The sequence below is a fragment of the Hyla sarda genome, chromosome 4 (assembly GCF_029499605.1).
Source record: "Hyla sarda isolate aHylSar1 chromosome 4, aHylSar1.hap1, whole genome shotgun sequence".
Classification (NCBI taxonomy): domain Eukaryota; kingdom Metazoa; phylum Chordata; class Amphibia; order Anura; family Hylidae; genus Hyla; species Hyla sarda.
Genome location: NC_079192.1, coordinates 294,647,563 through 294,659,853, shown reverse-complemented (window position 1 = coordinate 294,659,853; position 12,291 = coordinate 294,647,563). Strand labels below are relative to the sequence as shown.

General features: G+C 42.3%; 1 protein-coding gene across 1 annotated transcript in view; it reads right to left on the bottom strand.

Annotated features, from left to right (window-relative positions):
* Positions 1-12,291, bottom strand: part of LOC130369375 (tyrosine 3-monooxygenase-like) — a 63,552-nt gene that overhangs the window by 14,710 nt on the left and 36,551 nt on the right. Inside the window, exon 8 of the mRNA XM_056574553.1 lies at positions 59-194. Within this exon, the coding sequence (XP_056430528.1) occupies positions 59-194 (136 nt within the window). The remainder of the gene's footprint in view (positions 1-58; positions 195-12,291) is intronic.

The following is a 12,291-nucleotide window of genomic DNA, read 5'->3' as shown; positions in this document are numbered from 1 at the left end:
TATAGTGACCAGTACCACCCTCTGTACGGTATGTATTAATTCATATGCTTTTACTTACGGTTCTGGTGAATGCATCACAGCTGAAGGATGTCTCAGGTACTGGGTGCTCGGGAAAACACGGAAAGCTAGACAGGCCAGAAAATCTCGTGCAGAGAGTAAACCAGCAGCTGGTCTTAGTTTGAACCCCGTTCTTTCTACACAGAACACAACACTTACAAAGTTGTTCTTAAGGGGTTAGAGGCTAAGAAAAATTATTCATAGAATTAACATGCAATTTTCCCTGGGCGTCAGTGGAAAGGTCAGTTATTGTTCCCAGTGATATAATGGGCAAATATTACACATACAGTCAAATATCATTTTTGGCATTTTGATAGCAAATTTGGGTTTAGTGACAGTTTTATCAATATGCAGTATGTTCTAAGTATTGTGGTTTTTTTCTGGTACTTTTCTATATAGCAATAGCCAGAAAAACGCATGTACCAAATTAAAAGAATATCCATAAAAATGCTCAAAACACATGCCAATTTTTAAAAATCTTTTAAAGTCAAGCCCAAAGAAAAGTCGCTTCATGCCACGCTCAGTGATACAAGGCCGCCGCAAATGCATATATATATATATATATATATATATATATATATATATATATATAAAAACCAGAAAGGGATTCCGCATAGATAGGTCACATGTGAGGTGCCAGGTCTCCACCAGCTTGCTATGCTGGATAAGAACAACCTCTCCCTCCAGGAAACAGCACCCGTCTTAAGGTCCGGTTGATTTGCAGGCTAAAAGTCTTTATTGCATACAAGCATTACAATGCGACGTTTTGGCTGAAAAGCCTTTCTCAAGCTTGGTATAAATGTGAATACAAATTCCTTAAATAGGTAACACAGATACGTGATAGGTTAAAACACAGGTGTATACTATGACATCATCATTACTAAGCCAGCCTCTTACTTATCATAGGCTGGAATTAAGATCATGTGACACTGAACTACTGAACTGTCAAACAGCTATAAACATCTAAATAAAATAGTATAAACAGTGAAAAAAGGAACCAAACAAGTGGAGTGACAGACAGGTGGGGACTCCGATATCATTTCTTTATAGATCGATGTCCACTCACTTGCGGGTTTTCATGTAAAAGTCCGGGATCCGTATATCGTGGTCTTGTTTGTAAATATTCCTAGTGCGGCTGCGCATCATGTATTCACATGATCGCAGCTGCCCGGAGTTCACGTCATCCTATGACTCACCCTGCGCGTGCGCAACTAACCAGCGCTCCGTGCAGCCGTCCTGAAACAGACAGGGTGATCTTGCTGACATACGGCTAACACCCGTGTCAGAAAAACCCCTGTTGTGTCTGTCAGGATCCAGAAATGAGACTCCAGGACAAAACCGCCTCTTAGCGTGAACGTGGACAATGGATATTGTTTCAATCCTAGGAGTCCCCTTAGTCCAGTCTTCTCCAGTTGTTTGGAGTAAGTGTCAAAGTGCAGTAGCTAAAAAAGATTAAAAACATAGTTAAAATCAACACCTCACGTCTTTGATGTTGTTAATATTAATATCTGAACAGGATACGGTTTTAAAGTATAAAATAATGAAGCAGTAGAAAAAAAGGAGAGAAAGAAAGAAAACAAAAGAAAGAAAGAGAGGAAGAAGGAGAAGAAGAAAAAGAATAAGGAAAAGAGAGAAAGAGAGAGAGAGAAGAGGGAGAGAGAGAGAGAGAAAAAGAAAAAATTATAAAAAATGATAAAAAATTATGGTAAATAATATAAATGCAAAATAAAAAATACAAAAAATAAATAAAAAAATTAAATAAAAATAAAATATAAAATATAAAAATTGAAGTGAAAAAAATAATAAACAAAAATAAAAAAAAGGGGAGGCCAAGAAAAGTGCCAAAAACTGAAAAAGAAAAGAGAACGAAAAAACTTAAAGAAAAAAAGAAAAGAAAAAAATGAAAAATAACAAGAATAAATTTACATATACGGTTTCAAAGTGAAATCGATGTTCAAGCCATTGGGTTGTAATGTGTTCAACTTATGGATCCATCTAAATTCCTTTTGTCTGAGAATTTTTTCTCTGTCTCCTCCTCGCCTAAGGGGAGGGACATGGTCTATAATCCTGAATCTTAGTTGACTAGCATTATGTCCCAATTCTAGGAAATGCTTCAGGATGGGGAATTCCACTTTGCCTGTTCTGATCGGATCCGGATTCATTCAATCGGATCCGACACTCGTTTGTGGTTTCCCCCCACGTATTACAGTCCACGAGGGCACTGTATTAGGTAGACCACAAATGAGGATCTGCAGGTATACCTCTCCTTGATCTGAAATTTACACCCCGTTTGAGGATGAGAGAAAAAATCTCCCTTGATTATACTGTTGCAATGGCTGCACCCCGGGCAAGGAAAATTGCCCCTCCTGGGGTTCAGCCATGCTTCAGAATCCCTTTGGTTCTGTTTCTGGCTCCCAATATCTGATTTGACCAGCATATCTTTGAAGTTACGTCCTCTACGGTAAGCCATAACTGGAATATCTTTCAAATCAGTGGTACGTTCTATTATACTCCAATTTCGTCTGATGATGTGAGCTATTTTAGTGCTGCAAGTAGTATATGTAGAGACAAAGGGTATTTTCTCATTCTCTGTTTTAACTTTCACACTTAATGTCTCCTCTCTAGATTTTACCTCCAAATTAGACCGATGTTGTTGTAACAATCTTTGTGGATACCCTCTGTTCTGGAATTTACCACACATCTCATCAAGTCTACCCACCAGAATTTCAGAGGGCGAAACGATATGTTTCACCCTCAACATCTGGCTCCAGGGTAGGGAACGTATCATTGGCCTACGATGAAAACTATCATAGGCCAATAGGTTGTTCCTGTCTGTTTCCTTCGTGAATAGATCTGTAGTAAGTCTATTCCCACGAAGGACAACCGTGGGGTCTAGAAATTGTAAGGAATTTACTGAATGTACCATGGTGAATCTCAATTCTGGGTAGATATTGTTTAAGGCCTCAAAGAACCATCTAATCAAACAACCAAGAACCAAACAATCTAACTCCGTCCCAGACCCCGTCCAGACCACGAACGTGTTGTCGATATAACGAAGCCACGTTCGGACATATCTGAACAGGGGGGACGGATAGATGTGTGCTTTTTCCACCTCGGTCATGTAGATGTTAGCGTAGCTAGGTGCCACGTTAGAGCTTATGGCCGTTCCCCTGTTCTGGACATAGAAGTCATCCCCAAACAGAAAATAATTCTGTCTGAGGATGACTCCCAATAAGTCCAGAACAAAGGAACGGGCTCTTTCCATCATATCAGTCTCTTGCAGAGTTTTGGCTACCGCCTGTATACCTCGATCGTGATCGATAGAGGTATATAAGTTCACTATATCAAATGATACTAGTATAGTGTTCGCAGGACACTCTAGTGACATAATCTTGTGGAGAGAATCTGTAGTATCCTGTACATGGGATTGAACATTGATAGCAAAGTCACATAACACTTTATCGAGATACACTGCAATAGGGGAAAATATAGAGTCCCTCCCGGAGACAATTGGTCTCCCGGGGGGACTCTGCAGATTTTTGTGAATTTTCTGTACTTTATAAAACACTGGTGTGAGTGGATGTTCCTTGATTATATATCGGTATAGGTCATCATCTATAATCTCATCTGATCTAGCCTGTGACAAAATCTCTCCAATCATCTCCTGTATGTTGTGTAGAGGATCTACTGGAATTTTTGTGTAAACCATTCCATTGGCCAATTGTCTTTCAATCTCGGCCAAGTATTGGGGGGTGTCCATCACAACGATGGCACCCCCCTTGTCGGCCGGCTTCATAGTAATTGACCGGTATATAGCCTACAGAAAGTTGCAGTTAGTAACTCTTAAAGTCGAGGTACTTATCAGCTGCTGTATGCTACAGAGGAAGTTGAGTAGTTCTTTTCTGTCTGACCACAGTGCTCTCTGCTTATACCTCTGTCCATGTCAGGAACTGTCCAGAGCAGGAGCAGGATTAAATTCCCATAGCAAACCTCTCCTGCTCTGGACAGTTCCTGACATGAACAGAAGTGTCAGCAGAGAGCACTGTGGTCAAACAAAAAAGAGCTTAAAAAAAAGAACTTCCTTTGGAACATGCAGTAGCTGATAAATACTAAAAAGATTAATATTAAGGATGAAGATTTTTAAAGTGAAGTACTTTACAAATCCAGTACTTATCTGCTGCTGTATGCTCCTAAGGAAGTTCTTTTCTTTTTGAATTTTTTTTCTGTCTGACCACAGTGCTCTCTGCTGACACCTCTGTCTATGTCAGGAACTGTCCAGAGCAGGAGCAAATCCCCATAGCAAACCTATCCTGCTCTGGACAGTTCCTGACATGGACAAAGTGTCAGCAGAGAGCACTGTGGTCAGAGAACATACAGCAGCTGAAAGGATTAAGATTTTTAAATAGAAGTCATTTACAAATCTGTTTAATTTTCTAGCACCAGTTGATTTAAAAAAAAATATTGTTTTCCACTGGAGTACCCCTTTAAAGTGTAGAAAGAAAGGGAGGGTGAAGGAGGCCTTATTGTTCATTTGGGTTCTGACAGGTTTTTATTGTATATTTACAACTGTATTAAAAATAGCACCAACCAACATGATATGCGTGCAGAAATATTTATACATATATTGTTTATATATATATATATATATATATATATATATTTTTTATTTTTTTTTTATTTTTTTCTTTTTTTTTTGGCTCAAATTCGGTAAAAGTGCTAAGAAGAGCACACCCAAATTCTGCATGTCTGAATCCAGCCATATGCCAGTTTCTCACAAGTGTATTATTGGTGCATTTTTGTGCCTGTATTATGGCCAATCGTTGGTTTTCTGACTCAGTTTCACAGTGTCAAAGTTCCCTTGGATACTGTGAATAGGGATCATTAACATACAGGTTGATATGTTACCTCTGGTTACAGTAGGATATTAGCAATAAAAAGATAAATATAAAATGACATTTTTTTAAATCAAATAAAGTAAAAAAAAAAAAAAAAGAAAAGGCCCAAAACGACTTTCCTATATACACCCCGCATCCCACATGCACCCCCTATATTGAAACAACTTTAAGGCTAAGTTGCCATGTGGTTTTTTTACAGCATTTTTTGCCCCAAAACACACCAGAAAAACTACTAAAAAACTACCTCTGTATTTCTGCATTTTTTTCAATTTTTTGTCTGCCATTTTTCTGGCGTTTTTTGCCATTGAGCGGAAATTATGTTTTTTTCTCCTTTGGCAGTTTTTCCTATTCCTGCCTCAACATGCTGAAATTTTTAAAAACTGCCTCTGAGCCAAAAAATGCAGAAAAGATGAGTAAAAAAAGGCGAAGACAAAAACAGCAAGTAGGTATGGCATTTCATAAGTCCCTATTGACTTGCATCTAACATCTGGCCAGCTGTGCAGCTGTTTTGGCATTATTGTCGGCATTATTGCCAAAACAGTAGAAACTTGGACTAACAGAAAGGGGACATGATTTTAAAAGTATTTTAGCAAGTAAGTGGTGAACTTTTTTGAGCAAAACATATAAAGAAGCTTGAGCAATTTTATGAATTTTGTGCAAAAGCTCCCCTCGTAGCACAGCGCCTCCAGATTCTCTGCAGTGCCCACTAACCTCTACCCTGAGGAGATATACTTCGGATCCCATGTCTCTAGCAGGCAGATCGCTGACAGATTTAGCTGAATACGGATTCCTATGTTGGACCTTCCATCTTTCGCAGTGCTGGACGGTAGCACTGTCGGGCTCTGGTCCTCGGTGGTGACTGGCTGCAGATTGGACTTTAACCCCAAGCTCATTGTTGGACTTCGATCTACACTGATTGTCTTCAGTATCCTTACTTGGCTATAATGTTCTCTTTATTTTATTTAATTTTATTTTCCTGTTTGGTGTTTCTATACCACACTATATGACTATATGGTTTACTGCTAACAGTTTTTGCTTTCAGGATAACTGCACTGCTAGCTCCAAAAGCTTCAACGTTACCCTATTATATTGTTGAGAGTGTATTATAACTCATGTTATTTCTCTTCTTGTATCATGGTAATATTGATAGCTAGTTTAAACGTTAATGGTCTTAAAAGACATCTGTAGTGCAAGGGGGCCCCAGCGCTCGGACCCCCTGCGATCTATAACTTATCCTCCTTTGGATAGGGGATAAGTTCTTTTGTGCTGGAATACTCCTTTAATAGCCCTATGCATATATCACATTTATGGAGGGAGGCCTCTACAGTGTGATGTCCTTTGTGTTCAGGAGATGCATTTGCTTCCTGTGTATGCTGTCAGACTCTCTGACAGATCCTTCCCTCATTTATATCAGTCTCACTTTCATAGCAAAGCGAGAGGGGTAGCCATTGCTATAAAAAATATGGTTGCCTTTACCCAAATAGCTGTCTACTCAGACCCCCTGGGGAGATTTCTTATCTTGGTTTGCTCACTTAACAGTAACTGTACACCCTAGTGTCACTGTATGTACCAAACAAGGGGCAGATAACTTTTTTCAAAGGTAACTTTGCAAGGTTGCGACTTCTCAACACGGTAAGCTGATTTTGTATGGGGATTATAACATCACACCCGACCCTCCTTTGGACACTACATCCCTCCACACAGAACTTCACACTCTTTAGCTCAATCTCTCTGGAATGAGGAACTCTATGACGTGTGGTGAATCCACCACGCCTCACATGGCGACTACACATTCCATCAAGGAGTGCAAAAATGTACTTCCCTACACGACTTCCTGAGAAGGTGAACTCTCCCCCCACTTATTTGTGCCGAAGCAACCCTTTTTTACTCTCCCTTCCCAAACATAGAGACTGTATTCAAGTGGTTCTTGAATAATGTTTTCTTTTTAACTCCCCTTCAACGCCAGACCCAGGGGTTCTTTGGAACACCCATAAGGCATGCCTTTGAGGCTCCTTTACAAAACAAGGTGCAATACATAAAAGGCAATGTGATGGCATCATCTCTGACTTATTATCGCGCATACAACAGACTGAATCCCAAAATAAAGTGGCGCCCTTGCAGTTGTTAGCCTCCACCCTCTTGTCTATTGTACACTCTTGCTCAAAATTTACTAAGGCTGTACACTCCTTTGATAAATCTTGTGCAAATATAGAAATGCCTCCTTCTCGCTCTACTGTACACTCCTTCTCTACCTCACAGGAAAAGTGGACGTAGGGATTTTGTTCTATTGCTGTGAGGCCAGGATTCCATTGAGGTTTTTTGTCCATCAGCAAAAATGCCAGAAAAACTGTCCCAGCTTTTTCCTGTGTTTTGTCAGTTTTTCTTGTGTTTTTTACTAGCGTTTTTGCTGGTGTGTGGAAACAAAAAAATTTACTAAACTTTTTGTTTTTTTTTCTTTGAAATTTAGATACGTGAATGCGGAGGACTATGTCAGATTTGGTGTATTGCGATGATGAACAGCGTTTTTTAAAAATGTCAATAAAAGGATTAACGAGGGCTGTGGGGGAGTGTTTTTAAAAAACATTTTTTTTTAAATGTATTGTGTTTTTTATAATTGAATTTTCAGGCTTAGTAGTGGAAGGCGTCTTGTAGACAGAATCCATTACTAAGCCGGGGCTTAGCATTAGCCCTCAAAACAGCTTGCACTAACCCCCAATTATTACCCCGGTACCCACCGCCACACGGGTGCCGGGAAGAGCCAGTACCAACAGGCCCGGAGCGTCAAAAATGGCGCTCCTGGGCCTAAGCGGTAACAGGCTGGGGTTATTTAGGCTGGACAGGGCCAGTAACAATGGTCCTCGCCCATCCTGGTAACGTCAGGCTGTTTCTGCTTGGTTGGTATCTGGCTGATACTGAAAAAATGAGGGAAGCACACACTTTTTTAAATTTATTAATTTATTAAAAAAAAAAAAAAATGCATAGGGTTCCCCCTATTTTCAGTATCAGCCAGATACCAACCAAGCAGCAACAGCCTGACGTTACCAGGGTGGGCGAGGACCATTGTTACTAGCCCTCCCCAGCCTAAATAACGCCAGCCTGTTACCACCTAGGCCCAGGAGTGCCATTTTTGACTCTCCGGGCCTGTTGGTACCGGCTCTTCCCGGAACCCCTGTGGCGGTGGGTACCGGGGTAATAATTGGAGGGTAGCGTTAGCTGTTTTTGGGGCTTAACGCTAAGCCCCGGCTAAGTAATGGATTCTGTCTATAAGACAGCTTCCACTATTAACCCTGAAAATTCAATTATAAAAAACACGGACACATTGAAAAAAAAATATTTAAAAAAACACTCCCCCACAGCCATTTTATTGAAATAAAAAAAAAAAAAACACTGGTCATCGTCGCAGTCCACCGAATCTGACATAGTCCTCCGCATTCACGTACCTGAAATAAGAAGAAAAGAAAAACAAGAAATACGGGTTAGTACATTTTTTGTGCTCTCCCCTGGGAAGAGCGCACATAAACAGGGAGCCTCCAATTGTTGCTAAACTACAACTCCCATCATGGTTGCAAAACACTGAGAGTTTGTTACTTAACTCAGTGTTTCCCAACCCGTGCACCTCCAGCTGTTGCAAAACTACAACTCCCAGCATGTATGGTTTGTCAGTGCATGCTGGGAGTTATAGTTTTGCAACAGCTGGAGGCGCACAGGTAGGGAAACACTGAGTTAGGAAACAGACAATGTTTCCCAACCAGTGTGCCTCCAGATGTTGCAAAACTACAACTCCCAGCATGCCCGGGCAGCCGAAGGGCATGCTGAGAGTTGTAGTTTTTCAACAACTAGAGGAGAACAGTTTGGAGACCACTGTGTAGTGGTGTCCAAACCGTAGCCCTCCAGATGTTGCAAAACTACAACTATCAGCATGTCCAGACTGCCAAGGTATGCTGGGAATTGCAGTTCGGCAACATCTGAAGGGCGAATGTTACAGAACTACAACTCCCAGCATGCCTGGACTGTCTGGGCATGCTGGGAGTTGTAGTTTTTGCAACATCTGGAAGAGCACAGATTGGAGACCACTGTACAGTGGTCTCCAAACTGCGGCCCTCCAGATGTTGCAAAACTACAACTCCCAGCATGCCCAGACAGCCAAAGGCTGTCTGGGCATGCTGGGAGTTGTAGTTTTTAAACTACCAGAAGCAGCAGTGAAGAGCTTCACTGCTGCCTCTGATTCAGATGCCGCCGCCGCCTCCTCCACTTACCCGCTGCCGCCAACCCGTGTGCCGCGATCCCTGCCGCAGCTCTCTGCATCATCTTCCCCTGCTGTGCCCGGACTTCTAGCGGCGGGCAGAGCAGGGGAAATGAACTTTACCCCCCAGTCAGCTCATTCACTGTGATTGGTCCACAGGGACCAATCACGGTGATCGCTGACCAGGACCATCGACAGGAGTCAGAAGACCATCGCTGACCAGGACCATCGGGGTGTTGCAGAAGTTGTCCACTGCTGGAAACAGCGGGACTTCTGCCAGTTAACCCGTGAGATGCCGCGCATCGCCGGGTTAATTGAATGCCATTTATAAACGCGGATCGCAGCAGATCTCCAGAATGATCTGCTGCGATCCGCATTTAAATTAAAAAGCCGGTGGTACATGCGGCTACATCGTGCTTCCACCGGCTCCTATATACAGTACACTGTCATAATTCATAATCCCCGCCGGGAGACGGGAGCTCTGATTGGAGAATAGATATTGGCCAATCAGAGCTCTCCTCTCCCGGCGACTGCGATTATGAATTATGACAGTGTATATAGAAGCCGGTGGCAGCGCGATGTAGACGCATGTGCCGCCGACTTTTACAGTTAATAAATGCGGATCACAGCGGGTCCCCTGGACTACAACTCCCATCATGGGCAGAGTATGTCCATGATGGAAGCAGTAGTTCTAAATGTCCCGCAGCCAGGGGATGTGCAATTGCCATCCCTCAGCAGCACCGTGATACTACAACTACTCCCATCATGGGACAGACTCGGTCCTATGATGGGAGTAGTAGTCCAAGGGCAGAGGGGCAGATCGCAGCAGATCATTCTCCAGAGACCCATTGCGATCCACATTTATTAACTATAGAAGCCGGCGGTACATGCATCCACACTGCGCTGCTCCTAAATACAGCTCTTATAAGTCATAATCCCCGCCAGGATAGGGGAGCTCTGATTGGAGAATAGCTATCCACCAATCAGAGCTCCCCTCTCCCGGCGGCGGCGATTATGAATTATGACAGTGTATATAGAAGCCGATGGCAGCACGATGTAGCCGCATATACCGCCGGCTTTTACAGTTAATAAATGTGGATCGCAGCGAGTCTCTGAAGAATGACCCAGTGCGATCTGCACCTCATCCCCTGGACTACAACTCCCATCATGGACAGAGTCTGTCCCATGATGGGAGTAGCAGTCCTTACTGTGCCAAAATAGACACTTTGGTACGTGTCCTTCGAGGTGGTGTATATTTACACAAGAAAATGCTGTTTGTGCATTTTTTTGCGCAAAAAAAAAACAAACTACGCAGTTAGTAAATTGATTCTACAGTAGAAAATGCTCTATGGTAGAATTAACCGTAGAAAAGGTGATGAAGAATTCTATCAAAATTTGCGCAAAAAAGACACAAAAAAACACTTGCACTTTTTTTCCCCCAAAAAAATAGACACAATGATAAATTCCCCCCATAATACTGCCTTTTTGGCAACTTTCTGTTGCTGATTCCCTGAGTCCGGTGGTGTCAGCTTCACATAAAGCTTGGAGCACGTATCACCTTTTGGTGAAGTCAGGTTTATCCTCCCATATAAATGCACTCCCTCTTAGTTTTATACAAACTACGGTATATTACCTGACATGGCTCTTCATAACTTGATAGACAAGGGAAACAGTGGTTGGGGACATGATGGAGAGCGTCACATTGAGCTCATTTCAGAACCTTATGACAACTTACCACCTCCCATCATCGGATTTTTATAAGTACTTACCAGTCCACCACGTTATTCAAACACTTTCCCCTTCCTCTCTACAGGTAGACAGACTAGCAATAGCAGAGGCCTGAGACCCCTATACCGTGCCCTTACTAGCCCCTCACAGTTTTCAAAACCGCACCCCTACTCAGATGGGAAACTGAGCTTGCGCTTACCTTTGATGCAGATGACTGGCAGGGTGCCATTCTTATAATCCAAATATATTTAAAGTGCTCCTCTCATATTGCAGCAGCCATGAAAACGATACTTAGATGGTATTACACCACTGACAAGTTAGCAATAATATATCCTACAGTATATAATAAATGTTGGCGGGGATGCGGGGCTAAGGGATCCCTCTTGCATGTGCTGTGGCCATGCCCGATCGCACAACCGTACTGGGATTTTTGTAAACAACTACTAAACACAATTCTACCTGGGCCATTTGAATGGACCCCACAAAAGTTTCTTCTGTTCATAGGAATACACTGTTACCCACATAAAGTGAGAGCCCTGATAAGCATCATTTGTACTATGGCTAAAACGGTTTTACTCAGGAGATGGAAAACTGCAGAAATTCCAGATTCAACAGAATTAATATTAGCCATTAACCTCTCCTGTTCCTATGAAAAAGTAATATCCATGGACAATTGTACTTATTCTAGCTTTCTCTCCAAATGGCAATACTGGCTTGATTCTACTTATCATACCTAAACTTTGATTATCTTCCGATGACTGCAATCTTTCCATGTGCATCTGTACTTATAACTTGGCTATTGGACCTAATTTTATAGTTTGCATTTTATGTATATTCCTTTGCAGGCAGTGCAGAAAGGAAACTGTTGTATATTCTTAAACTCTTTTGATTACCGTATATACTCGAGTATAAGCCGACCCGAGTATAAGCCGAGGCCCCTAATTTCAACCCAAAATCCCAGGAAAAGTTATTGACTCGAGTATAAGCCTAGGGTGGGAAATACATCATCCCCCCCGTCATCATCCAGACCCCCGCCATTAACATCCTCATCATCATCACCGCCTGTCATCATCCAGACCCTCATCATCATCACCTGTCAACATCCCCTTGTCATCATCCCACACCCCCCCTTCATCATCCCCTTGTCATCATCCCCACCCCCCTTCATCATCCCCTTGTAATCATCCCACACCCCCCCTTCATCATCCCCTTGTAATCATCCCCACCCCCCTTCATCATCCCCTTGTCATCATCCCACACCCCCCCTTCATCCTCCCCTTGTCATCATCCCCACCCTCCTTCATCATCCCCTTGTAATCATCCCACACCCCCCCCCTTTATCATCCCCTTGTAATCATCCCCACCCCC